This window comes from Scyliorhinus canicula, chromosome 6 (genome assembly GCF_902713615.1).
Source record: "Scyliorhinus canicula chromosome 6, sScyCan1.1, whole genome shotgun sequence".
Lineage (NCBI taxonomy): Eukaryota > Metazoa > Chordata > Chondrichthyes > Carcharhiniformes > Scyliorhinidae > Scyliorhinus > Scyliorhinus canicula.
Genome location: NC_052151.1, coordinates 32,408,475 through 32,433,054, shown reverse-complemented (window position 1 = coordinate 32,433,054; position 24,580 = coordinate 32,408,475). Strand labels below are relative to the sequence as shown.

General features: G+C 46.0%; 1 protein-coding gene across 1 annotated transcript; it reads right to left on the bottom strand.

Moving 5' to 3' along the window:
* Positions 1–855: 855 nt before the first annotated feature.
* Positions 856–22,424, bottom strand: LOC119967080 (myelin and lymphocyte protein-like). Its single transcript, XM_038799131.1, has 4 exons — positions 22,223–22,424; positions 15,572–15,739; positions 10,848–10,970; positions 856–1,951 (listed from the first exon to the last, which is right to left on the bottom strand). Exons 1-4 carry the CDS (start codon positions 22,310–22,312, stop codon positions 1,877–1,879), a joined length of 456 nt encoding a protein of 151 aa, XP_038655059.1. The 5' UTR covers positions 22,313–22,424; the 3' UTR covers positions 856–1,876.
* Positions 22,425–24,580: the final 2,156 nt, after the last annotated feature.

Here is a 24,580-nt window from a genome sequence, read left to right as displayed (position 1 = left end):
GAATTAGCACGCTACCTCCATTGTAATCGACTGCTAATCGAGAGGCACGCCTATCTTCATTTTCAGGTCCAACCCCAAAATTTAATCCCTGAAGCATGCTGCCAGGCAGCAGGGACCCAGGTTCAATTCCGGCCTCGGGTGAGTGTGCGGAGTCTGCACGTTCTCCTCGTGTCTGCGTGGATTTCCTCCGGGTGCTCCGGTTTCCTCCCACTGTCCAAATGTCTGCAGTTTAGGTGGATTAGCCGTGCTAAATCACCCTTAGTGTCATAGAAGTGACAGTTGGGCAGCACGGTGGCCCAGTGGTTAGCACTGTTGCCTACGGCGTTGAGGACCTGGGTTCGAATCCCGGCCCAGGGTCACTATCTGTGTGGAGTTTGCACTTTCTCCCCGTTTCTGCGTGGGTTTCACCCTCACAATCCAAAGATGTGCAGAGTAGGTGGATCAGTCAGACTAAATTGCCCCTTAATTGGAAAACAAATAATTGGGTAGTCTAAATTTTTTTTTTTTAAAGTGACGGTTGACTGGGGATGGGGAGTGGCCTAGGTAGGGTGCTCTTTGGGAATGTCGGTGCTGACTCGATAAGCTGAATGGCCTCCTTCTGCACTGTAGGGGTTCTATGGTTTGTGGGATCTTGCTCTTTAAAATGTGGTGGCAACCCGCTTTGCATTAAAACAGTGAATATGCTTCAAAAGTACGTCACCAGCTGTAAACACTTTGGAACATTCTGCGGCTATGAGAGCTGGTTTAAGCCTACAATGTTATTCCAACTTGCACTGATTTTCCACTAGTTTGCAATTTTCATTAACGAGTCATAATTAATAAAAAAAGAGCAAGAAGCACAGCTGCAACAATGTGTTCGATAAAAGATTTTTGCATATTTTATTATTTTCCTATTAAACAATAAAAACCAGAAGTAAAATGTCTCGGTACATACGATCAGATGGGCTTTTTTTTTTTAAAAGTAAGAAAATTTGATATAAAGTCAAATAATCCTCCAGCCAAAATGCAGAAGTACAAATCTGTCCCAATATAGCAAAATAATGGATTGTTGAGAATCAAATTATACAAAATGAAAAATTAAGATCATATTTTAAAAATCAATTAGTACAATAGGGTTATTATAAATGCAAGGTAAGAGTTTGAAGTATATGGGCAATTTATTTTTCGATGTAAAGGCTCTCCTGGCTAAACAATATAGAGAATTTGGGTGGGGAAGTTCCACAGCACTTGTACAACATCATAGATTTTCCATCCATTACAACTACTAGGCAGAAGATCAGACTCATCTGCGCTGCTTCCTTTTCTATTATATTCCTTTGGAATTATTAATCCTCTTCTCAAACAAAAATCTAACCATCACAGTTTGAAATTTTCATTTTTTTGTCAGTGAAGGAGTTCCAGATTTCCATATTTGTTTGGAGCTTTCAGTGTTCTCAACCTTAAACATATTAAATACATGCCATACCCTATTAGTTCCATTGTGTACCTTACTATAGTTACATATAAATTCTGTAATTGCAGCTGCAATGAGAATGATGTAAAACAATATTTGTTTTTTTTTAAATAAATTTAGAGTACCCAATTATTTTTTCCAATTAAGGGGCAATTTAATGTGGCCAATCCACCTAACCTGCACATCTTTGGGTTGTGGGGGCGAAACCCATGCAGACACGGGGAGAATGTGCAAACTCCTCACAGACAGTGACCCAGGGCCGGGATTCGAACCCAGGTCCTCAGCGCCGTAGGCAGCAATGTTACCACTGTGCCACCGTGCTGCCCTTGTAAAACAATATTAAGGAAAAGAACAGTCAGCAAGTTGGGGGAAGGATGAAATAACTTTGGGTAAAATGTAGACAATCATCGCTTGGCCTGAGGTTCAGGAGGACTTCCATCGCAGTATTGACAACATCGCATGAATGGTGTAAAGTAAAGTAGCCACGAATGCAAACACCTGAAAGAGCGAGAGACAAAAATGTTTAATACAAAACTGATATCTTACAACTTTGCGCAAACCTGCAACTTTTTAAAAGTGAGTTTAGACCTGGAATTAATTTCTCACCCGGAAGCATTCTTGTTACTCAACAATTATTTCATGAGTCGGGCAGCACAGTAGCATAGTGGATAGCACAATTGCTTCACAGCTCCAGGGTCCCAGGTTTGATTCCATCTTGGGTCACTGTCTGTGCGGAGTCTGCACATCCTCCCCGTGTCTGCGTGGGTTTCCCTCCGGGTGCTCCGGTTTCCTCCCACAGTCCAAAGATGCGCAGGTAAGGTGGATTGGCCATGATAAATTGCCTTAGTGTCCAAAATTGCCCTTAATGTTGGGTGGGGTTACTGGGTTATGGGGATAGGGTGGAGGTGTTGACCTTGGGTATGGTGCTCTTTCCAAGAGCTGGTGCCGACTCGATGGGCCGAATGGTCCTCCTTCTGCACTGTAAATTCTAGGAAATCTATGAGTCAGATATTTATCCCATGAGCAACTATAATAATCGTTATTGTCACAAGCAGGCTTACATTAACCCTTCAATGAAGTTACTGTGAAAAGCCCCTAGTCTCCACTTTCCGCCGCCTGTTCGGGTACACAGAGGGAGAATTCAGAATGTCCAATTCACCTAACAGCAAAGCTTTCGAACTTGTGGGAAGAAACGGGAGCACCCGGAGAAAACCCACGCAGGCACGGGGAGAACGTGTATACTCTGCACAGAGAGTGACTCAAGCCGGGAATCAAACCTGGGGCAGTGCTAACCACTATGCTACCATGAACGGCAACTAAGCTTGACAGATGAGGCTGGTGTGAGCATTAAGCCTATCCTCAGCGATCTGATCACTTAGGATGGTAGCTGTCACCCCAAAAGGGAAATAAAATCCCATCCAGGGTTCCAGCTCCAAATCATCACTATCCAGTGAACCCCTGCTGTATGGACAACTATGTCAGAGACAGGAAGGAATTGCCGTCCCGTTCTGATGCCCTGAACACCATCACCACGCCCACTTTCATACCTCGGCACTTTCAGACGTGGCAAGGAAGAAAATATTTTCACTGTCAATTATGCAGAAATTTGTATAAGATCATAAGATAAAGGAGCAGAAGTAGGCCATTCAGTCCATCGAGTCTGCTCCGCCATTTAATGAGATTGTGACTGATCTGATATAATCTTCAACTCCACTTTTCCACCTTATCCCCATAACTCTTGATTCCCTTACTGGTTCAAAATGTCTATCTCAGCCTTGAACATACTTAACAACCCAGCCTCTATAGCCCTCTGCGGCAAAAGAACTCTACAGATTCACTACCCTCTTGAGAGAAGAAATACCTCCTAATCTCTGTCTGAAATAGGTGACCCCTCACTCTGAGATTAGGCCCTCTGGTCCTAGACTCTCCCATAAGGGGAAAAAAACCTCTCAGCATCGACCCTGTTAAGCCCCCTGAGAATCCTGTAAATCTCAATAAGGTTGCCTCTCACTCTTCTAAACTCCAGTGAGTACAGGCCCAAACTACTCAACCTCTCCTCATAAGAAATTCCCTCCTTACTCGGGATCAACCTAGGGCTGCCTCCAATGCCAGTGTATCTTTCCTTAGATAGGGAACCAAAACTGTTCACAGTATTCCAATTGTGGTCTAACAAGTGCCTGGTGTAGTTTTAGCAAGACTTCCCTATTTTTACACTCCTTTGAAATCAAGGCCAACATTCCATTTACCTTCCCTATTACCGGCTGAACTTGCGCGCTAGTTTTTTGCGATTTATGCGCGGGGTCCCCAAATCCCCCCTGTGCTGCAGCTTTCTGCAGTCTTTCTCCATTTAAATAATATTCAGCTCTTTTATTCTTCCTGCCAGACTGCATAACTTTGCTGTACCCACTTCTGCATTTGGGAACAAGCTTCACACTGGGGAGGATAAACTTTTCGGATTTAGCCATGTACTACGGAATTTTTCTCGTTCCACGAAGGTGGGCAATGTACTAAAAAGCTCACAAGGGAGAAATTGAATTTTGAGAGAAAACTTGCATGTAGTATAAAAACAAACAGTAAGAGTTTCTGTGGATGTATAAATAGGAAGTGAGCAGCTACATTAATGTGGGACCTCTACTGGACGAGTCTGGTAACAGCAAACAAAGAAATGGCGGATATGCTAAGTAAATTTTTTGCATCAGTCTCCACTGTGGAAGTAATTGCACATCTCCCGAAGATATCAAATGGGTTAATTTCAAATCACATAGTCGAACTTACAAAAATCCCAATCACAATGATAAAATATTCGTGAAACTCAAGGGGCTAAAGTCGGACAAGTCACCAGGACCCGATGAACTGCATGCTAGGGTTTTAATGGAAGCGATGTCACAGATGTTGGACAAAGGGGCTGTTTAGCACAGGGCTAAATCGCTGGCTTTGAAAGCAGACCAAGGCAGGCCAGCAGCACGGTTCGATTCCCGCAACAGCCTTCCTGAACAGGCGCTGGAATGTGGCGACTTGGGGCTTTTCACAGTAAGTTCATTTGAAGCCTACTCATGACAATAAGCGATTTTCATTTCATTTCATTGGTTGAAATTATTTGTAACTAGGTGAATTCCGGGAGGGTACCGGAGATTGGAAAACAGCCAATGTGACTCTCTTGTTCAAAAATGGAGAAAGGCAGATCACAGGGAACTTTATAATAATAATGGCTTATTGTCACAAGTAGGCTTGAATGAAGTTACTGTGAAAAACCCCTAGTTGCCACATTCCGGCGCCTGTTCGGGGAGGCTGGTACGGGAATTGAACCCGCGCTGCTGGCCTTGTTCTGCATTACAAGCCACTTAGTTCAGCATCTATTATTGACAAGATGCTGGAGTCAATAATCAAAGAGAAAATAGCGAATCATTTAGGAAAGCTGAATATAAATCAAACAGAGTCAATATGGTTTTAAGAAAGGTCAATTATGTTCTGACAAATGTGCTTGAATTCTTTGATGATGTAACAGAGAGAGTAGATAGAGGGGAACCTGTAGATATAGTGTATTTAGATTTCTAAAAGGCATTTGACAGGGTGCAAATAAGGACAGAGCATAAAGTAAAAAACCATGGAATTGGAGGGAGTGTGTCAACATGGATAGAAAACTGGCTGGCACACAGAAAACAGAGAGTTGGAATAAATGGGTCCTTCTCAGGAGTGGAAAATGTAACTCACGGCTGAGGACACAGGTTCGATCCTGGCCCTGGGTCGCTGGCCGTGTGGAGTTTTTCCCCATTCGCACTGTGTTTGCATGGGTCTCACCCCCACAACCCAAAGATGTGCAGGGCATGTGGATTGGCCACGCTAAATTGCCCCTTAATTGAGAAAAAAAAACAATTGGATACTTAAAAAAAAAATTTTTTAAAGACACATGTAACTAGTGGAGGACCACAGAGATCAGTTCTTGGCCCACGATTGTTCACTATTTACATTAATGACCTGAAGGAAGGCACAGGATGTACGGTTTCCAAATTTGTCGATGATATGAAAATAGGTGAAGGGAATGTAGCGATAAGGATATTGTGATTCGGAAATGGGATATAGAAAGGTTAAGATTGGGTGAAAACACGGCAAATGGAATTTAATGTGGGGAATTGTGAAGTCATGTCCTTCAGGGGTTGGATTAGCACACTGGGCTAAATCGCTGGCTTTTAAAGCAGACCAAGCAGGCCAGCAGCATGGTTCAATTCCTGTACCAGCCTCCCCGAACAGGTGCCGGAATGTGGCGACTAGGGGCTTTTCACAGTAACCTCATTGAAGACTACTCGTGACAATAAGCGATTTTCATTTTCATTTCAGTTGGAAGAATCAAAAGGCAGATTATTATCTAAAATGGAGAGAGACTGTAGGTGAGGGAAATACAGAGGGCTCTAAGTGTTCTGATACATGAATCACAAAAAGCTGGCAGGTCCAACGTGTAGTTTTTTAAAATAAATTTAGAGTAGCCAATTCATTTTTTTCCAATTAAGGGCAATTTAGCGTGGCCAATCCACCCAGCCTGCACATCTTTGGGTTGTGGGGGCGAAACCCACGCAAACACGGGGAGAATGTGCAAACTCCACACAGACAGTGACCCAGAGCCGGGATCGAACCTGGGACCTCGGCGCCGTGAGGCAGCAGTGCTAACCCACTGCGCCACCGTGCTGCCCTCCAACATGTAGTTAAGAAGCATATGGCATTTTGACCTTTATTGCAGAGTTTAAAAATAGGGATATTTTGTTGCAATTGTTCAGGGTGCTGGTGAGGCATCATCTGGAATACTGCGTATAGTTTTGGTCCCCCTACCTAAAAAAGGATATTATAACATTGGAGGCAGTCCAAAGGGGATTCACTCGGCTATTTCCTGGGATGAGGGGGTTGTCCTATAAGAGAGACTAAATAGTTTGGGTCTGTATTCCTTGGAGTTGGAAGAGTGAGGGGTGACCTTATTCAGAGGGGCCTTGATAAGGTAGATGAGATGTTTTCACTAGTGGGAGAGTCTCGAACAAGGGCACATAACTACAAGATAAAGGGGCAATCATGTGAAACTGAGATGCGCAGGAATGTCTTCTTGCAGAGGGTGGTGAATCTCTGGAACTCTCTGCCCCGGAGGGTGATGGAGGCTGGATCTTTAGAAGTATTTAAAGTGGAGGTGGATAAATATTTGATGAATCGAGGAACAGAGGGCAATGGGGAAATGGCACAGAAAAGGGATTGATGCCGGCTTAGATCAGCCCTGATTATATCGAATGGCGGGGCAGGTTTGAAGGGCCTGGCGGCCTACTCCTGCTTCTAGTGTTCTTGTACTCACACATGGGCTGACACCCTTGCCTTTGCTTCTCTAATCGCCCGCCGGAGAATCCTGCTCGGCTGGCAATCTGCAGCACCGCCCACAGCTGCAGTCTGGCCGGCAGACCTGCTGGAATTCCTGGAGGTCACATTCGCTATCCGAAGGTCAGAGGGGTGCTTCCACAAAGCGTGGAGGCCATTCACCAAATTGTCCCAGGGCATGCTCGAAGCCAACAGAGCGAGAGGAGGGGTTGATGGAGGGTGGGGGGGGGCACATGGGAGCCAATGAGACTGCAGGGAACAAAGGGGAGTGGGGGCCAGAGAGGGAGGAAGGGGAGAATGGCCAAAACGGAGATTAGGGGGCCTAGAGCAAGGCCACAAAGAACAGGACCCCCAAAGAAACAGGTGATGGGGCGGGGGGGGGGGGGAATGGGAACGGTGCCAAACAACAAAGGGGGTAAAAGAACCACATATATGTAAATAGATGACACAGTAGGATATGTGACCTAAGAAAATAACTTAAACCAACAAAAGGGGGGAGGGGGGGATCAAGGAGGGGGTGTGGGTCGTATATTGCACCCGATACACTTGCTTCTGTACAGGTGTGTAAAAACTGCAATAAAAACAATGTGAAAAATATATTTGTACCAGCCTCCTACTGTGTGCTACGGCGCAGGCTATGGGCAGGAACAAATCCACCAAAGGGCCTCTCCTCTCCCTCCCTCTATGGGACCTAACTAGCTTTGGCCCTCATCAGTTGAAAATTTGGCACCCACCCACGTCCAGAGGCAGCTTCACTCTCTCCTTGCTGCCTGAGCCGACCCCATCACTCCCAGCAGGCCCTGCGGCCTTCCAAAACCGTAAGCCCTCTCACTGAGCCTGCACCCAATTTTAATTGGATAATGCTGCTGGAGGCGGCCTCTTATTATTGAGCAGGCAGCACGGCTGCAGTCTCATTGGCTCCCATTGGCCCCCTCCTCCATCACCCCCTCCTCTCACTCTGTTGGCTTCGAGCAGGTCCTCAATGGAGGAATATTTTCCAACGGCAGCATTCTGCGCAGAGGTGTCAGAAGCACACATTCCAGGGAAGGTAGCGGCATAGTGGTATTGTCTCTGGGCTAGTAATCCGGAGACGCTCAGGTGACCCAATTCCGAATCCCACCACTGCAGACCGTAAAGTTTGAATTCAATAAAAATCTGAAATGAAAAGTCTAAAACCAATGTCTATTGTTGGAAAAACCCATCTGGTTCACTGATGTCCTTTAGGGAAGGAAATCTGCTGCCCCTACTTGGTCTGGCCTAAATGTGACTCCCGACCCACAGCAATGGAGTTGACTCTTAAATACTCTCTGAAATTGCCGCGCAAGCCACTCAGGTCAAGGGCAATTAGGGATGGGCAATAAATGCTGGCCCAGCCCAGCGACACCCACATTTTAAAAAAATTGTTTGGCAGTGTATGCCTCAGACATAATCCAAATGGAAGAGTCTTCAGTGTTAGCCTACATTGGCAACCTAACTAAGACACTGTAAACAGATCATCTCCTCAGACAAAGGCACCAGTCACCACAGCACCGAGATGTACAAACCAGGGAATAGTCGGTTTGATCCCCGGTCTGCGTTGGGTTTGCTGGAGCAGCTGTGGCAGTAGATCAGCTGCTACATTAGTCTCAGTCAATCTGGAGTAACAAGCCAGCTTCTTGGTCCCAAACATAATCTGGAGGCTCTAATTGGATAGGTGAAGACCCAGGCTCACGTGTGGAGAACATCACCTTTAGAACTGTAAATGGGAGTGTTAACGACTAAAGTAGGTATTGATAGTGGCGTAAAGATAAGATAGCTTTTTTGTGTGGTGCATTTCAGATGACAAGACGCAGCATTTGGTGGGGGAGGAATTCTCCTTGCACACCACTCAAATATTTCCGAATTATCTCAATGCTGTGTCCTCTTGTTACTTATCCTCTTGTCTGTAGAAACATTTTCTCCCTAAATACTCCATCCAAACCCCCGATAGCTCTGACCATCTCTGGTATATCTCAGTTCTTGGGAGGCACGGTGGAATAGTGGTTAGCAATGCTGTCTCGCAGCTCCAGGTCATGGGTTCAATTCCGGCCTCAGGTGACTGTGTGGAGTTTGCACTTACTCCCCGTGTCTGTGTGGGTTTCCTCTGGGGGCTCCGGTTTCCTCCCACAGTGCAAAGATGTGCAAGAGTGGAGTGGCCATGCTAAATTGCCCCTTAGTGTCCAAAAGCTTAGGTGGGGTCGCTGGGTTACGGGCATAGGGTGGGGGGTGTGGGCTTCGGTAGGGTGCTCTTTCCAAGGGCTGGTGCAGACTCGATGGGCCAAATAGCCTCCTTCTGCACTGTAAATTCTAAATTCTATTAACGGCACCCCAGCGAACTGAGGAGCGATGGCAAGAGAATTACCATTTTGTACAGAGCATATTATTTTTGCAAGCAAAATAATTAGTTCACTTAACCATCATTTAAAATGTTTGCATTGTCAGGTGGAGTCACTCCAGTAAAGCTAAATGTGTGGCTAGTTCTGGGTACAAGCCTTCAATGCCTCATTACGGCCCATAGCCTTAGCTGCACCTTGTGCACTCAGTTATATCTTGACACCACCTTGGAGTGAAGACTGACATTTGTGATGCGGACACCTCAGGAGAAAGCCAAGCTGCATTGTTTATTCTGCCTGAGGGCATTTGCAAATGTTTCAGTCTTTGCTGACCCCCACCATGATAAGGATGTTCATGGAGATCCCCCCCCCCCCTCTCTTTTCCGTTCGCTACTCAATTGGCCACCGTCACCCACGACTGGATGTAGCAGTCTGCAGCGCTTTCTGATCTATGGAGGTTTGCTTGGCTCTGTCTGTAGAATGCCACTGCTGTTTAGCATGCCTGCAATCATGTAGCTTCGCCAAGTTGGTACCTCATTTTTAAATATACCTGCCGCTCCTCCTGACATGCTCTCCTATATTCCTTGTTAAACCCCATTCATAGAATCTCGACAGTGCAGAAGGAGCCCATTCAGCTCATCGAGTCTGCACCAACCATTTGAAAGACAACCCTACCTAGGCCTAATCCCCTGCCCCTATTTTTGCAACCCCACCCGAAGTGGCAATTTAGCATGGCCAATCTACCTAACTTGCTCATCTTTGGACTGTGGGTGGAAACGGGAGCACCCGGAGGAAACCCACACAAGCACTGGGCGAATCTGCAAACTCCACACAGCCAGTCACCCAAGGTCAGAATCGAACCTGGGCCCCTGGCGCTGTGAGGCAGCAGTGCTAATCACTGTGCTACCATGACACCCTTATTGTTCGTTAATATTCTGCAGTTTGATAGCACTATACTCAAAATAGTCTTATTTTGTCTATTTATCAAATATTATCTCATCATAGTAATAATCTTTATTTGTGTCACAAGTAGGCTTACATTAACGCTGCAATGAAGTTACTGTGAAAATCCCCTAGTCGCCACATTCCGCCGATGTTCGGGTACACAGAGGGAGAATTCAGAATGTCCAATTCACTGAACAGCATGTCTTTCGGGACTTGTGGGAGGAAACCGAAGCACCCGGAGGAAACCAACGCAGACACGGGGAGAATAAGAACATAAGAACATAAGAACTAGGAGCAGGAGTAGGCCATCTGGCCCCTCGAGCCTGCTCCGCCATTCAATTAGATCATGGCTGATCTTTTGTGGACTCAGCTCCACTTTCCGGCCCGAACACCATAACCCTTAATCCCTTTATTCTTCAAAAAACTATCTATCTTTACCTTAAAAACATGTAATGAAGGAGCCTCAACTGCTTCACTGGGCAAGGAATTCCATAGATTCACAAACCTTTGGGTGAAGAAGTTCCTCCTAAACTCAGTCCTAAATCTACTTCCCCTTATTTTGAGGCTATGCCCCCTGTGCGGACTGTGCGGAATGTGCAGACTCTGCACAGACAGTGACCCAAAACAAGGAATCGAACCCGAGTCCCTGGCTCTGTGAAGCAACAGTGCTAACCACTGTGCTGCCTCAAGTATACAGTACAAATTTTGTACAATTTCGGAGAGAATATTTCAACAAAAGAATGGTGACTTACTGTGGCGGCAATGTTGATTTTGAAATTTTTTGAAACCGGGAAGGCGCCAAGCCTCATGTCGCTGGCCTGCAAAACTGCAATACTTAAATAAAACAAAGCTGCAGTGAAGTGGTAGAAGACATCCTGAAAGAGAAGAAGAAAAGAATAATCCCAATTCGCACAATCAGCTCCCTCAAACTTTCAGTAGGTAAATGCACAGCTCATTAGAAAAGCCAAAGAGGTTCCAGTCGGAACACTGCAATGGTTGACTCAGGTTAGTCACCCTGAGGGCAGCATGGTGGCGCAGTGGGTTAGCCCTGCTGCCTCACGGCATCGAGATCCCAGGTTCGATCCCGGCTCTGGGTCACTGTCCGTGTGGAGTTTGCACATTTGCCCGTTTGCGTGGGTTTCGCACCCACAACCCAAAGATGTGCAGGCTAGGTGGATTGGCCATGCTGAATTGCCCCTTAATTGGAAAAAATGTATTTAAAAAAAAGTTAGTCAACCTGAATGTTATCCATGATTCTAATCGAATAAAAACCCGATGAAAAGCATGCTTAAGGTCAACAACAGTCAAAAAACCCTCATTGAATAGCCCACACATGAATAATGGCATGGGGCAGCATGGTGGCGCAGTGGGTTAGCCCTGTTGCCTCACAGCGCCGAGGTCCCAGGTTCGATCCCAGCTCTGGGTCACTGTTCGTGTGGAGTTTGCACATTCTCCCCGTGTTTGTCTGGATTTTGCCCCCACAACCCAAAGATGTGCAAGGTAGGTGGATTGGACACGCTAAATTGCCCCTTAATTGGAAAAAATGAATTGGGTACTCTAAAAAAAAAAATTTTTAATGAATAATGGCATGGTACTAGTGGGCAGCAGGTGTCCACATAACTAATTAATAATAATCCTTATTAGTGTCACAAGTAGGCTTAAATTAACACTGCAATGAAGTTACTGTGAAAAGCCCCTAGTCGCCACATTCTGGCACCTGTTCGGGTACACAGAGGGAGAATTCAGAATGCCCAATTCAGCTAACAGGCACGTCTTTCGGGACTTGTGGGAGGAAACCGGAGCACCCGGAGGAGACCCACGCAGACAGGGAGAACGTGCAGACTCCACACAGACAGTGACCCGAACAGGAATCGACCCCAGGACCATGGATCTGCGAAGCAACAGTGCTAACCAATGTGCTGCCGTACGGCCTAGGTGGAGGGTTGGAGAGGTGGGAGAAAACTAAAGAGACAAAAATAATATTAGTACTCATTTACAGAAAATAGCAATGCTCACATATAATTGTCCCTGTACATTTTTTCTAACAGCATTATGACATCATATAGTTTTATATTTCTTGTATTAATTTTCTTTGCATAATATTTTACATGTTTGCATATAGGCATATTGAAATAACTGCAAAATCTGGGCAGTTATCTAGGGTCAAGCTAGAAGCTATCAAATATGGTGTTCATACAGCACAAAACATAGCCTGTGCTATCTCTCTCATAGTTCAATACGAGTCAATCAGTTCCCTTCCCTGCTCTTTTTTCTTAATTTTCATCTTTTCCAAATATTTAACCATCCCCCTCCAAAAGGTGCCACAGATTCTGCTCCCATCATTGTTCCTGGTCATGCCCACCCTCTTCAGTGTCGCTGGGTCAAAATCCTGGAACTCCCTCACTAACAGCACGGTGGATGTACCTACACCACGAGTGCAGCAGTTCAAGGAGGCAGCTCACCACCGCTGTCTCAAGGGCAATTAGGGAGGGGCAGAAAATGCTGGCTCAGCCACATCCTACAAACAAATAACGATGAGTGGCGGCACAATGGCACAGGGGTTGGAACTGGTGTCTCACAGCACCAAGGACCTGGGTTCATTCCGACCTTGGGTGACTGTCTGTGTGCAGTTTGCACGTCGTCCTCATGTCTGCGTGGGTTTCCTCCGGGTGCTCCGGTTTCCTCCCACAGTCAAAAGATGTGCCGGTAAGGTGGATTGGGCATGATAAATTGCCCCTTGGTATCCAATGGTTAGGAGGGGTTATGGAGTTACGTGGATAGGGTGGGGGATTGGGCCATGTAAGGTGCTCTTTCAGAGGGTCAGTGCAGACTCGATGGGCTGAATGATCCCCTTCTGCACTGTAGGGATTCTATGGATTCTGTGAAACCACAATTCCATATCCTAACAATTCTTTGACGTATATAAAAAAAATCTAATCTGGCCTATCATTCTTAAAATATTATGCGTACCTCATAACCAAATCACTCCTCACATTTAGTTTACCAAAAACAATAGCAATCTTTATTAGTGTCACAAGTAGGCTTACATTAACACTGCAATGAAGTTACTGTGAAAATCCCCTAGTCGCCAAACTCCGATGCCTGTTTGGGTACACAGAGGGAGGATTCAGAATGTCCAATTCACCTAACAGCACGTCTTTGGACTGTGGGAGGCAACCGGAGCACCCGGAGGAAACCCGCGCAGACACGGGTTTGACCGTACAGACAGTGACCGAATCCGGGAATCGAAACCGGGTCCCTGGTGCTGTGAAGCAACAGTGCTAACCACTGTGCTACCATGCCGCCCTACCTTTTCTTTAACTCCAAACAGTTCTTTATCTTCAAGGCAGGCAAAATACTGCGGATGCTGGAAATCTGAAATAAAATCAACAAGTGCTGGGAATATGGCAGCTCAGGGAGCATCTGTGGAGAGGGACGGGTCAACGTGAGGTGACCTTTCACAAGAACAGGTGATAGCCGGTGAAAGGTTATCTCAACCCGCAACACTGCGTATTTCCTGCCAATCCTTCTTGTTTCGGTTTTTTTTTTAAATTTCTTTGCCTTCAACCACAACTTCAACCAAAATTCAGTTTTGTTTTCATTCCAATAGGAAATTGAGGCTGTACCTCCAGCTGAATAGCCCTGACCAAATTTTAACATTGAGCTTCCATGGGTGGCAACAGTGAAACTCACCTCATAAATGGCAGCAAAGTGGGACAAAGGGCAAGGAAAACTGTGTAGCTAGGCGCCATAGTAATATAGGTCACCTCAATAAAGTGCTTCTTAGTAATATCTTGCAACACAAACAGAAGTCTTTTGCATTTTCGTGCACTCTCGAAATGCTACTCACTGGGACAGAAATGTCCACATGATTTTGCCGAAATAGCAACAATAGAATCCTTTAACTTTCTGCCTGGCTGGGACCAGGCTTCGGAATCTGGGGGTCCAGGTAGCTCGGGATTGGGGTCAGCTCCGTAAATTTAATTATATCAGCCTAGTGAGTGGGGTCAAGGCTGACCTGTAAGGGCGGGGCAGCCTTCCATTGTCCTTGGCATGCCCGGTTCAATCAAGATCAACATCTTGCCAAGATTCCAGTTCCTATCTTAGTGTTTTCCGGTATTTCTATCCAAGTTATTTTTCCAGGGGCTGGAGGCAGGGGCGGGGGTGAGAATTGAAAGAGTATTTTGGGGTCTTGGATTACAACTCGTTTGGATAACTCCAGGTTGAAATTTTGTTGGGCTGATGTTTCCGCCATCATCCTTACTGGAGAGCCTCCTTTCATGTACGGGGTCAAAGGAGGGTAATATATCAGTATATATGGATGGATTTTGGGGGAGGATGTGGTTTTAGTGCAAGGAGTGAAGGCCAGGTGGGAAGAGAAGCTGGGGCCTACATTGGAGGAGGAGGCCTGGAGTGAGGCCCTTCGCAGTGAATGCCACATCATCATGTGAGAGGCCGAGTCTGATCCAGCTCAAGATAGTGTTTCGGACACACCTCACCAAAGCCAGGATGGGTAATTTCTTTGTGGGAAGGGGGGTTGAGGATAGGTGTGAACGCTGTTCGAGTGGGCCCACTAATCACACGCAAATGTTCCAGCCCTGTCCCAAGCTTGTGGGTTTTCAAACACCATGTCAGCGATTCTGAACATTGAGCTGGAGCCCTGTTCTTTAGCGGCTGTATTTGGAATCTCAGATGTGTCGGAGCTGCAGACGGGCGCAAGAGCAGATGTCCTTGCCTTCGCCTCGTTGGTTGATCGGAGGCACGCCTTTTTGAGTTGGAGGCTAGTGACCCCACCAAGTTCTTCGGCATGGCTAGGGGACTTAATGGAATTTTTGTACCTCAAGAAGGTCAAATATACCCTGAGGGGATCAATTTACCGGCGATGGCAACCAGGATTTGGTCACTGACAATCTGCTCTACTGGCAGGATCACGGAATCAGTGAAGCAAAATCAATGTTGATTATTCCCCATTTAGCCACTGGCGAGGCTGCGAACGCCCATGGGGCTGTACCTTGGCATGAGCAGCCTTGCCAACATTTAGGATGTTGTTCAAGATTAGTTACATAGATACATAGAAGATAGGAGCAGGAGGAGGCCTTCGAGCTTGCTCCGCCATTCATCACGATCATGGCTGATCAAAAGCTTAACATGCTTTTCAATAGAATCCTTGTGAAGTGGATCTACAGGGGTTGGTGGGTAACATCAACCTACCCACACAGCAGGCATAGGGCAGGCAATTAAAATTGGGAGTTCAGTCTGACCACTCTGTTCTTATTGGAAGCCACTGTGGTCACCATTCTATCCCCATTTCCTGTGCCTTAAAGGCATGTGGTAAAACCTGTGAGTTTTGAGTAGCATTCCCCCTGGATTGAAATATCATGTTAAGGAAAGAATTTCAGCGCTCCGTTTTGTCGCTGAGGTTAGCGAATTTGCAAAAGAACTGCTCTGTTGCGCAATACAGAGCTCGCAGACATACCACTGCAATCCACCCGGATGAACAGTTCTGAACTCCAGCCATGTACAGGATGAGCAGCAACGTAGTGATGACAAAGCAGAAGACCGAAACAAACATCACCCATCCTTGATCAGTTGCAAATGAAACTCGAGCTGAAGCCACAAGGATCCAAACCAGGCCGCCAAAAACCTAGAAATACGGAAGCAAACAAAAATATAATTGTTAGTTAGGTATGAAATGCACCCCTTGTGCTTTTTGCATGTTGGCTTTTTGGGAGAATAGTGGATTGTACTCCACGGTGAATTCTGGACTTGATCCAAGTTCACTTCTTGATTTGCAGTCAACAAAGTCCTTTTTATAAGTCTGGACTAGATGTCATCTTGCTTCCCTTCAGCACAATGCTGAGGTAGGACCCTGAGCATTTTGAAATCTTGGTTGGCCTGACCCTTTCTGTAAACTAGTAAACTCTTCTGTACCATAGGAGAGGTGGTGGCGTAGTGGTATTGTCACTGGACTAGCAAACCAGAGACCCAGAGTAATGCTCTGGGGACCCAGGTTCAAATCCTGCCACTGCAGATGGTGAAATTTGAATTCAATGAAAAGATGTCTAACTATGGCCATGGAACCATTGCCGATTGTCGTATAAACTCATCTGGTTCTCTAATGCCCTTCAGGGGAAATCTGTCATCCTTACCTCGGCAATGACAGCAAAGTAGTTGACTCTAACTGCCTCCACGGCCTGCGATGCCAACATCCCATGAACGAATATAAAAAAAGCATGACTGAGCTATTTCTCACCAAATGGCTGGCATCAACAGGAGCCAAGTCACTGATTACTGATGTATATAACCTATCTGGTCACTGAAATGAAGCTTGCTGTTGTCTCAGTAATGAAGCTGGTGAGTGACAAAAAAAGATACGAAATGCATTCCATTTGCTGACTATCTGATGTCCAAAGATGTGGAGGTGGATTGGCCATGCCAAATTGTCCCTTAGTGTCCAAAGATGTGGGGTTATGGGGATAGGGTGGAGTGAGTGAGCCGAGGCAGGGTGCTCTTTTCAAGGGTGCAGACGTTTTTAAAAATCCAATTTAGCATGACCAATACACCTACCCTGCACATCCTTGGGTTGTGGGGGTGAAACCCACGCAGACACGGGGAGAATGTGCAAACTCCACACAGACAGTGACCCGGGGCGGAATTGAACCTGGGTCCTCGGCGCCATGAGGCAGCAGTGCTAACCACTACACCGTGTCGCCTGGGTTGGTGCAGACTCGATTGCCTCCTTCTGCACTGTAGTGATTCTATGCTATTCATGACTTGACATTGCCTGCCACCTTCAGAAGCTGCTGGATCCAACACCATCAGGAAACACTGTCCATCACTGCAAGGAACGCAGCAGTTCAAAGTTCACCATCGTTAAACCATAGGATCTGACTTTGAAATCCTGTGATCTGTGGAAAGAAAGTTTTCGCGAGAAAGTGATAAAACTCTGAAATCGACTGCTCAGGGGGCACGGTGGAAGTCAACAATCTTGATTCATTTTAAAAGAAAAGTAGCTATGATTCTTTCAGAGATAACATTATTTGCTCAGATGGAACATAAAAAGTGGTATGGACTGACTGAGCAAATGCTGTTTCCAGTTGAAGCATTTCTCTAGAATGCTTCTTGTGAGCATTTTTGCACCTTATTGGGATGTAAATTGGTCAAGAGAGCAGCTCGCATGACTAAGTGGTCTGTAAGCATCCTCACACTCATGTCACTGTTATAAGGATATGCAGCAAAAGAGTTGGGCATACAGCGACAATCAGAAGCAGCAACGAGCATACAAACTAGAAGAGGAGGTGCCTGCTCCGCCGTTCAATAAAATCACGGCTAATCTGGCTGTGCTGTTAAATCCACAGTCCTGCCAGCCCTTGATAATCTTTGCCGCCCTTGTTCGCCAAGAATCTATCTGCCTCTGCCATAAAATCATACATTGAGGGCAGCACGGTGGCGCTGTGGGTTAGCACTGCTGCCTCACGGCACCACGGTCCCAGGTTCAATCCTGGCTCTGGGTCACTGTTCGTGTGGAGTTTGCACATTATCCCCGTGTTTGCGTGGATTTCGCCCCCACAACCCAAAAATGTGCAGGGTAGGTGGATTGGCCACGCTAAATTGCCCCTTAATTGGAAAAAAATGAATTGGGTACTCTTAATTTAAAACATTTTTTTTTTAAATAAAAACGTCCATTGGCCCTGTCGCCACCACTCTCACGAGAAGAGAGTTCCAAAGACTCAGAGAAAATATTTCTTCTCATCACCTTTATTAAATGGAAGATCCCAATGTGACAATGATCAGATAATCCATTGTTTGTGGTGTTTATTGAGCGACATATATTGGCCATGGCACCCGTGTTCCTCTTCAAATTGGGCCAGTGGACATTTTGCACCTACCGGAGAGGGAATCCGGCTTTCAGCTTCATGAAAAATGGCAGCTCCGGCAGTGCAGAATATTTACTGGAATGTGTCACTGGAGAAAATGAACCCACAACCTTCTAACTCCGAGGAGGGCTTGCTAACAACTGGGCCTCAATTGACAGCTTCATTTAATTGGAGGCGAACAAGTTCATTTAAACAAAATCAAAATGCTGCGGATGCTGCAACTTTCCAATAAAAATAAATGCAGAGAGTTTACGCCGAGTCCACGTGACTTCTTCAGAGCTGGGAGACTCAAAATGCTAACGTTGCTCCTCTTTCCAAAGATGCTGCCAGGCTGTCTGAGGTTTGGCAGCATTAGCTTTTGCTATATTGTGAAGAGATCATTAGTCCCCACTTTTAAATGTATTGCTGCCTTCAGGTCATTCAATGCATTCCTTCGCTCATTCTTTTGGTGAAAAAAATGTCGCAATGTTTCCCCTCCTCTGTTCTGCATGCCAGGAATTCCTATTGGCCCAGAGTTCTACATTCACCCTCCAGTATTATGCCCAGGGGACCAATCCATTAGAACCATTGAATCCCAGGGCGGCACAGTGGCGAACACTGGTGCCTCACGGCACCGAGGACCCAGGTTCGATCCCGGCCCTGCGTCACTGTCCGTGTGGAGTTTGCACATTCGCCCTGTGTCTGTGTGGGTCTCACCCCCACAGCCCAAAAGTGGATTGGCCATGCTAAATTGCCCCTTACTTGGATTTTCTAAATTTATATTTCAAATAAACACTGAATTCCGACAGTGCAGAAGGAGGCCATTCAGCCCATCGAGTCCTTACCGACCCTCTAAAAGAGCACCCTATCTGGGCTGTATATACATTTGCATATTATTCTCACTCAAGGAGGTTAATAAGTTAATTTCAGAACGATGAGGTTTGGCAAAGCAATAAACTGAAATTCGAAAATGGTGAGGTTTTTTTGGTTACTTTATTTTTATTCAGTTTTTCAATTTTTACAAATAACGCACCAAATCCTCAGGATTGGTACGGCACAGCATTAGTGCCTCAGCAAACATAAATAGGGATACGGGGAAAAGATACAGCACAGAAGGGAGACATTCGGCCCATCTTGACCATGCCAACAGGAGGGCAATAATAATCTTTATTGTCACAAGTAGGCTTACATTAACACTGCAATGAACCCAAAGATGCGCAGGGTAGGTGGATTGGCCATGCTAACTTACCCATTAATTGGAAAAAGTAATTGGGTGCTCTAAATTTTTTTTAAAATAATGTCTTTTTCTCGGATATGAAACGTGTCCGTATGTTTGCAGGAGCCGGTCGATAGTTCTTTCACCCCAAATTAACGGGGAGGGAAAGTACAGAAGAAATTCGCTAAGAAATGCTGAGGGAAGGAACAATTGCTGAACGAATGTAAAGCAATAAATTGCGAAGTTTTTTAAAAAAGAGTAAACGCCAAGCAGAATTTTGCACTGAAACTCAGCTGGGCTGACAGGAATTTTGGAAACTGTTTCTAGGGAGGGGGGGGGGGGGGGGGGGGAAGAGTCGGGTAGAGGCACTTTGCAGGCCCTGGGGCAGCACCTTGGACACCTGCTCGACAGTGAAGCAGCAGCATGGGTGAGGGAGTAGTCAGCCATCACATACCCAATAGCCACACACACACATACTACCAGATGTGACTAGATGCCAATTGACAGCCTCTCGGTCTTTTGGCGAAGACGAGGCACAAGACTTTTTCTTGTCAACTTGGATCTTGTATGTCTCTCTTGTGGAGACCATGAAATGGATTCAATTTGAATTTGAATTGCTTTTTGGAGCAAGCAATGATTTGAATTAAGGGCTTGCCCTGTCCAACCTGCGCATCGGCTTTGTAACTTTAAGAATGAAGCAGGGGTCGAAACCGGAGGGCCCCGGAGCTTCAAATAATTCAGCTATTTGCAATATCCTTTCACGTAGCTGGGGAGCAGGTTTGGGGAGTTTTAAGCTGCTTTGTGGGCATTAGTTGCTGTTTAACTGACACCTGCTCGATGGAATGCAGAGTCAGTATCATTTGCATTTGGCAGGGTGGGGGGAGTGGGCTGACTTTGGGTCAAACCCGGTATGCAACAATCTGCTGCAGTTTCCATTTAAATTCAGCCCACAGGACTGAGGAAGGGACTGGCTGTTATCACAGTTTTCATGCAGCCAGCTCATTTATATAACTGATAGCAGAGTTCCACTGCGGCTGTCAAATGTAATTTTTTTGTTTGAAAAGTAAGTGCAAATCCTGGTACAAAGAGGATGAATTGAGACAGCACGTAAGCACAGCTGCCTCACGATGCCTATGTCCCAGGTTCGATCCCGGCTCTGGGTCACTGTCCGTGTGGAGTTTGCACAATCTCTTTTTTTTTTTAATTTAGAGTACCCAATTAATTTTTTCAAATTAAAGGGGCAATTTAGCGTGGTCAATCCACCTAGCCTGCACATCTTTGGGTTGTGGGGGCGAAACCCACGCAAACACGGGGAGAGTGTGCAAACTCCACACGGACAATGACCCAGAGCCGGGATCGAACCTGGGACCTCGGCGCCGTGAGGTTGCAGGGCTAACCCACTGTGCCACCGTGCTGCCCTGAGTTTGCACATTCTCCCCGTGGATTTCGCCCCCACAACTAATAGATGTGCAGGGTAGGTGGATTGGGCATGCTAAATTGTCCCTTAACTGGAAAAATTGAATTGGGTACTCTAAATTTATTTTTTAAAATTGTTTTAAAATACTTTTAAAAAGAGGATGAATCTTCAGGCAGATGTGAGAGAATCTGGTGATAGAAGGTAGCTTTACAGTCAAAGTGTTTTTTTTTCTGTTGCTGTTTAAGTTCTTCGGTGCCGTTTCTATAACAGTACAGGCAAGCACGTGACCTCCTCTCAAACACCCTTCCAGTCCATGTGCATTTACTGCCAACACATTCCTGTCTGGAGGTGAAATGGGTTTTCTGCTGTGGTGGTTGGCGGGGGGGGGGGGGGGGGGGGGGGGCAGAGAGAGAGGTAACCAACCTTCAGCCTGGCCTCGTGGACATGTTTTGTTTCAGCTCGTGTACTTTATTTTGGGGGTTTTTTTTCTTAAATTTAGAGTGCCCCAATTAATGTTTTCCAATTAAGGGGCAATTTCTCTGCCAGAGCTATTCTCTCTTGATTTTTAAAACATAATTGTGTTCATTCCTCACTTCTTGCCAACTTATTCTCCTTTGTTCTCTGCAGAGCAGGGGGTTGGGGGGGGGGGGGGGGGGGGGGGAGAACGGGACCTGATGGAGGTGTATAAAATCATGAGGTACGTGGATAGGGAGGATCTTTTCTACTTTGTTGATTGGTTAAAAAGCAGGGGGGGGGGCGCAGTTTGGGAGTGGTGGGGTGGGGGATAGCGACATAGATTTAAGGTAAGCAGCAGGAGGTTTCAAAGGGATTTGAGGAAAAACATTTTCACCCAGGAGGGTGGTGGGAACCTGGAACTCACTGCCTGAAAAAGGTGGTAGAGGTGGGAACTCTAACATAATTTACGAAGCATTTAGATGAGCACTTCAAATGCCAGAGCATACAAGGCTAGATTTTACATTAGATTTAGATTTATTGGCGCGTGTACTGAGGTACAGTGAAAAGTATTGCACCAAGTGCTGGGAAATGGAAGAAATATAGAGAGATAGCAGCAGGTTAGCACTGTAGCCTCACAGCACTGAGGTCCCAGGTTCGATCCTGACTCTGGGTCACTGTCCATGTGGAGTTTGCACATTCTCCCAGTGCTTGTGTGGGTTTTGCCCCCACAACCCAAAGATGTGCAGGCGGGGTGGATTGGTCACCCTAAATTGCCCCTTAATTGGAAAAATGAATTGGGTACTCTAAATTTATTTCAAAAATAGAGAGATAGGTGCTTGATGGCCAGTGCAGGAATGATGGGCCGAAGGGCCTGTTTCTGGGCTGTAAAACTCTCTCCCCCACCGTTTATGACCCCCCTCCCACTTTCCTCCATTCTCCCTCCTCCACTGTTACTCTGCCGTTGCCCCTCTCCTGTTCTGAGATCTCACATTAAGCAGATCTTTTGTATCCCTTTCTATCAGGCACATTCTTATGCCCCTCTCACACACTTCTCCCTATAAATTGACCTGTATTCCTCTGTCACCCTACTGGACTAGCATCACCCACTGCAAAAATGCACGGTATAAATGCAAATACACATCTGCCCAAGGCAACGTAACAACATTAAATAATGTTACTCACAAACTCGACAAACATCAGGATCTCTGGAAATGTTATGCACACTTTTACACCAGATGGTATGGGACTCGATGAAGTAGATGGAGCTGACATGGTCCTTACTTGCTGCACACACCAAGTTACTGAAAGATAGCCTGGCTGGTACACACAGTCAAGCGACCCTCTGCAATTGTCCTCTTAGTCAAGTGTGTATCAGCATTGATATAGCAGGGCCGGTTAGAAGGTGTGTCACTCAGAATTAATCATTCCTCCCCAAACGTTTCATCATTTGCTGCAACGCCTGCCTCTCAAGTGAGATGGAGGAGGGGGAGGGGATTGTGTTTAAATGTTTGAGGTGAGTACGTACCTGTTTCCCTTTGACTCAACTCACTGAGTCGTCTTATTGTTGTTTCCCTGTGAAAGATTAAAGCTGCTGAATAGAAGTTTATTCATACCGCAAAGTGTGGACAATGCATTTTGTTTCACGTGACATCTTTCCAGCAACAAGACAACCCTGATAAATGACTTGTTCAGAAGCCTTGAGGATTTTTGATTGCTGAGAATTTGAGCGGTGAGGCACACGCTATCTGTGACACACGCCCCTTCCTCCACAGCCCCCAAACTCATTTTATGTTAAAGTGTTATTTCTGAAGAGATCGCCTGGGCAGCTTGCTATAAACTCCAGGTAGGGTCTGCTTGGTTTCACAAGCTCCCTGTATCAGTGAATGAACTACCCGAGGGCTCTCGGCTGCACAATCCCCACATAGACGATTGCCGATTTTTTAATACCTTGGACTCAATGAGGACAGATATATGTGCAAATTATTAATCTGGCAAAAATAACTTCCATTCTTTTTTTAATATAAATTTAGAGTATCCAATTCATTTGTTCCAATTAAGGGGCAAGTTAGTGTGGCCAATCCACCCCGCCTGCACATCTTTGGGTTGTGGGGGTGAAACCCACGCAAACATAGGGAGAATGTGCAAACTCCACACGGACACTGACCCACAGTCGGGATTGAACCTGGGACCCCGGCGCCGTGAGGCAGCAGTGTCGGAATCATGCCAGCTTTTTTTGGAAGCCTGTCATTACTTAAAGTTAGCCTTGTGGCTCGAATGGGTGCTCGCAGCTGTTCTATCAGTGAATCTGACCTGGACAAGACTAATCACAGAACGGTTACAGCGCAGAAGGACTCCATTCGGCCCATCGAGTCTGCACCAGCCCTCCAAGGGAACATCATGATTTAGTGCCATTCCCCTGCCTTTTCCCCTTCACAATGTTTCTATTCAATTAACTATCTAATGCCCTCTTGACTGCCCCAGTTAAACCTGCCTCCACCACACATCCTAGGTGTGCATTCCAGACCCCGACCACACGCTGTGTGAAAAAGCTTCCTCTCACATCACATTTGCTTCTTTTGGAAATTGCTTTCAATCTGTGATAAGTATAGAACATAGAACAGTACAGCACAGAACAGGCCCTTCGGCCCTCAATGTTGTGCCGAGCCATGATCACCCTACTCAAACCCACGTATCCACCCTATACCCGTAACCCAACAACCCCCCCCTTAACCTTACTTTTATTAGGACACTACGGGCAATTTAGCATGGCCAATCCACCTAACACCTGACCTGGAGGCTGTAAGAAACCCTGCCCTCAAAGTCATAGCTAAATTTCAATGGAGGGGAAAGGCAGCTATTTAGATCATTTATAAAAATCATATACGGGATGTGGGTGTCGCTGGCTAGGCCTGCATTTATTGCCCATCCCTAGTTGCCCTTCAGAAGGTGGTGGTGAGTTGCCTTTTTGAACTGCTGTAGTCCCTGAGGTACATCTACTGGAATGGAGTGGATTGGATTTGTTTATTGTCACGTGTACCGGGGTACAGTGAAAAGTATTTTTCTGCGAGCAGCTCAACAGATCATTAAGTACATGGGAAGAAAGGGGAAGAAAATAAAATACATAATAGGGCAACACAAGATATACAATGTAACTACATAAGCACCGGCATCGGATGAAGCATGCAGGGTGTAGTGTTAATGAGGTCAGTCCATAAGAGGGTCATTTAGGAGTCTGGTAACAGTGGGGAAGAAGTTGTTTTTGAGTCTGTTCGTTCATGTTCTCAGACTTCTGTATCTCCTGCCCAATGGAAGAAGTTGGAAGAGTGAGTAAGCCAGGTGGGAGGGGTCTTTGATTATGCTGCCCGCTTTCCCCAGCCAGCGGGAGGTGTAGATGGACTCAATGGATGGGAGGCAGGTTTGTGTGATGGACTGGGCGGTATTCACGACTCTCTGAAGTTTTTTGCGGTCCTGGGCCGAGCAGTTGCTATACCAGGCTGTGATGCAGCCAGATAGGATGCTTTCTATGCTGCATCTGTAAAA

Bases quoted from the DNA above. Each gene is read 5' to 3' on its own strand.
- LOC119967080 (XM_038799131.1), bottom strand. From the start codon at position 22,312: ATGTCAGCTCCATCTACTTCATCGAGTCCCATACCATCTGGTGTAAAA. The intron at 15,740-22,222 runs GTGAGTAACATT...CCGTATTTCTAG, and splicing joins TCCTGATGTTTGTCGAGTTT to GTTTTTGGCGGCCTGGTTTG. The intron at 1,952-10,847 runs GTAAGTCACCAT...TCGCTCTTTCAG, and splicing joins AAATCAACATTGCCGCCACA to GTGTTTGCATTCGTGGCTAC.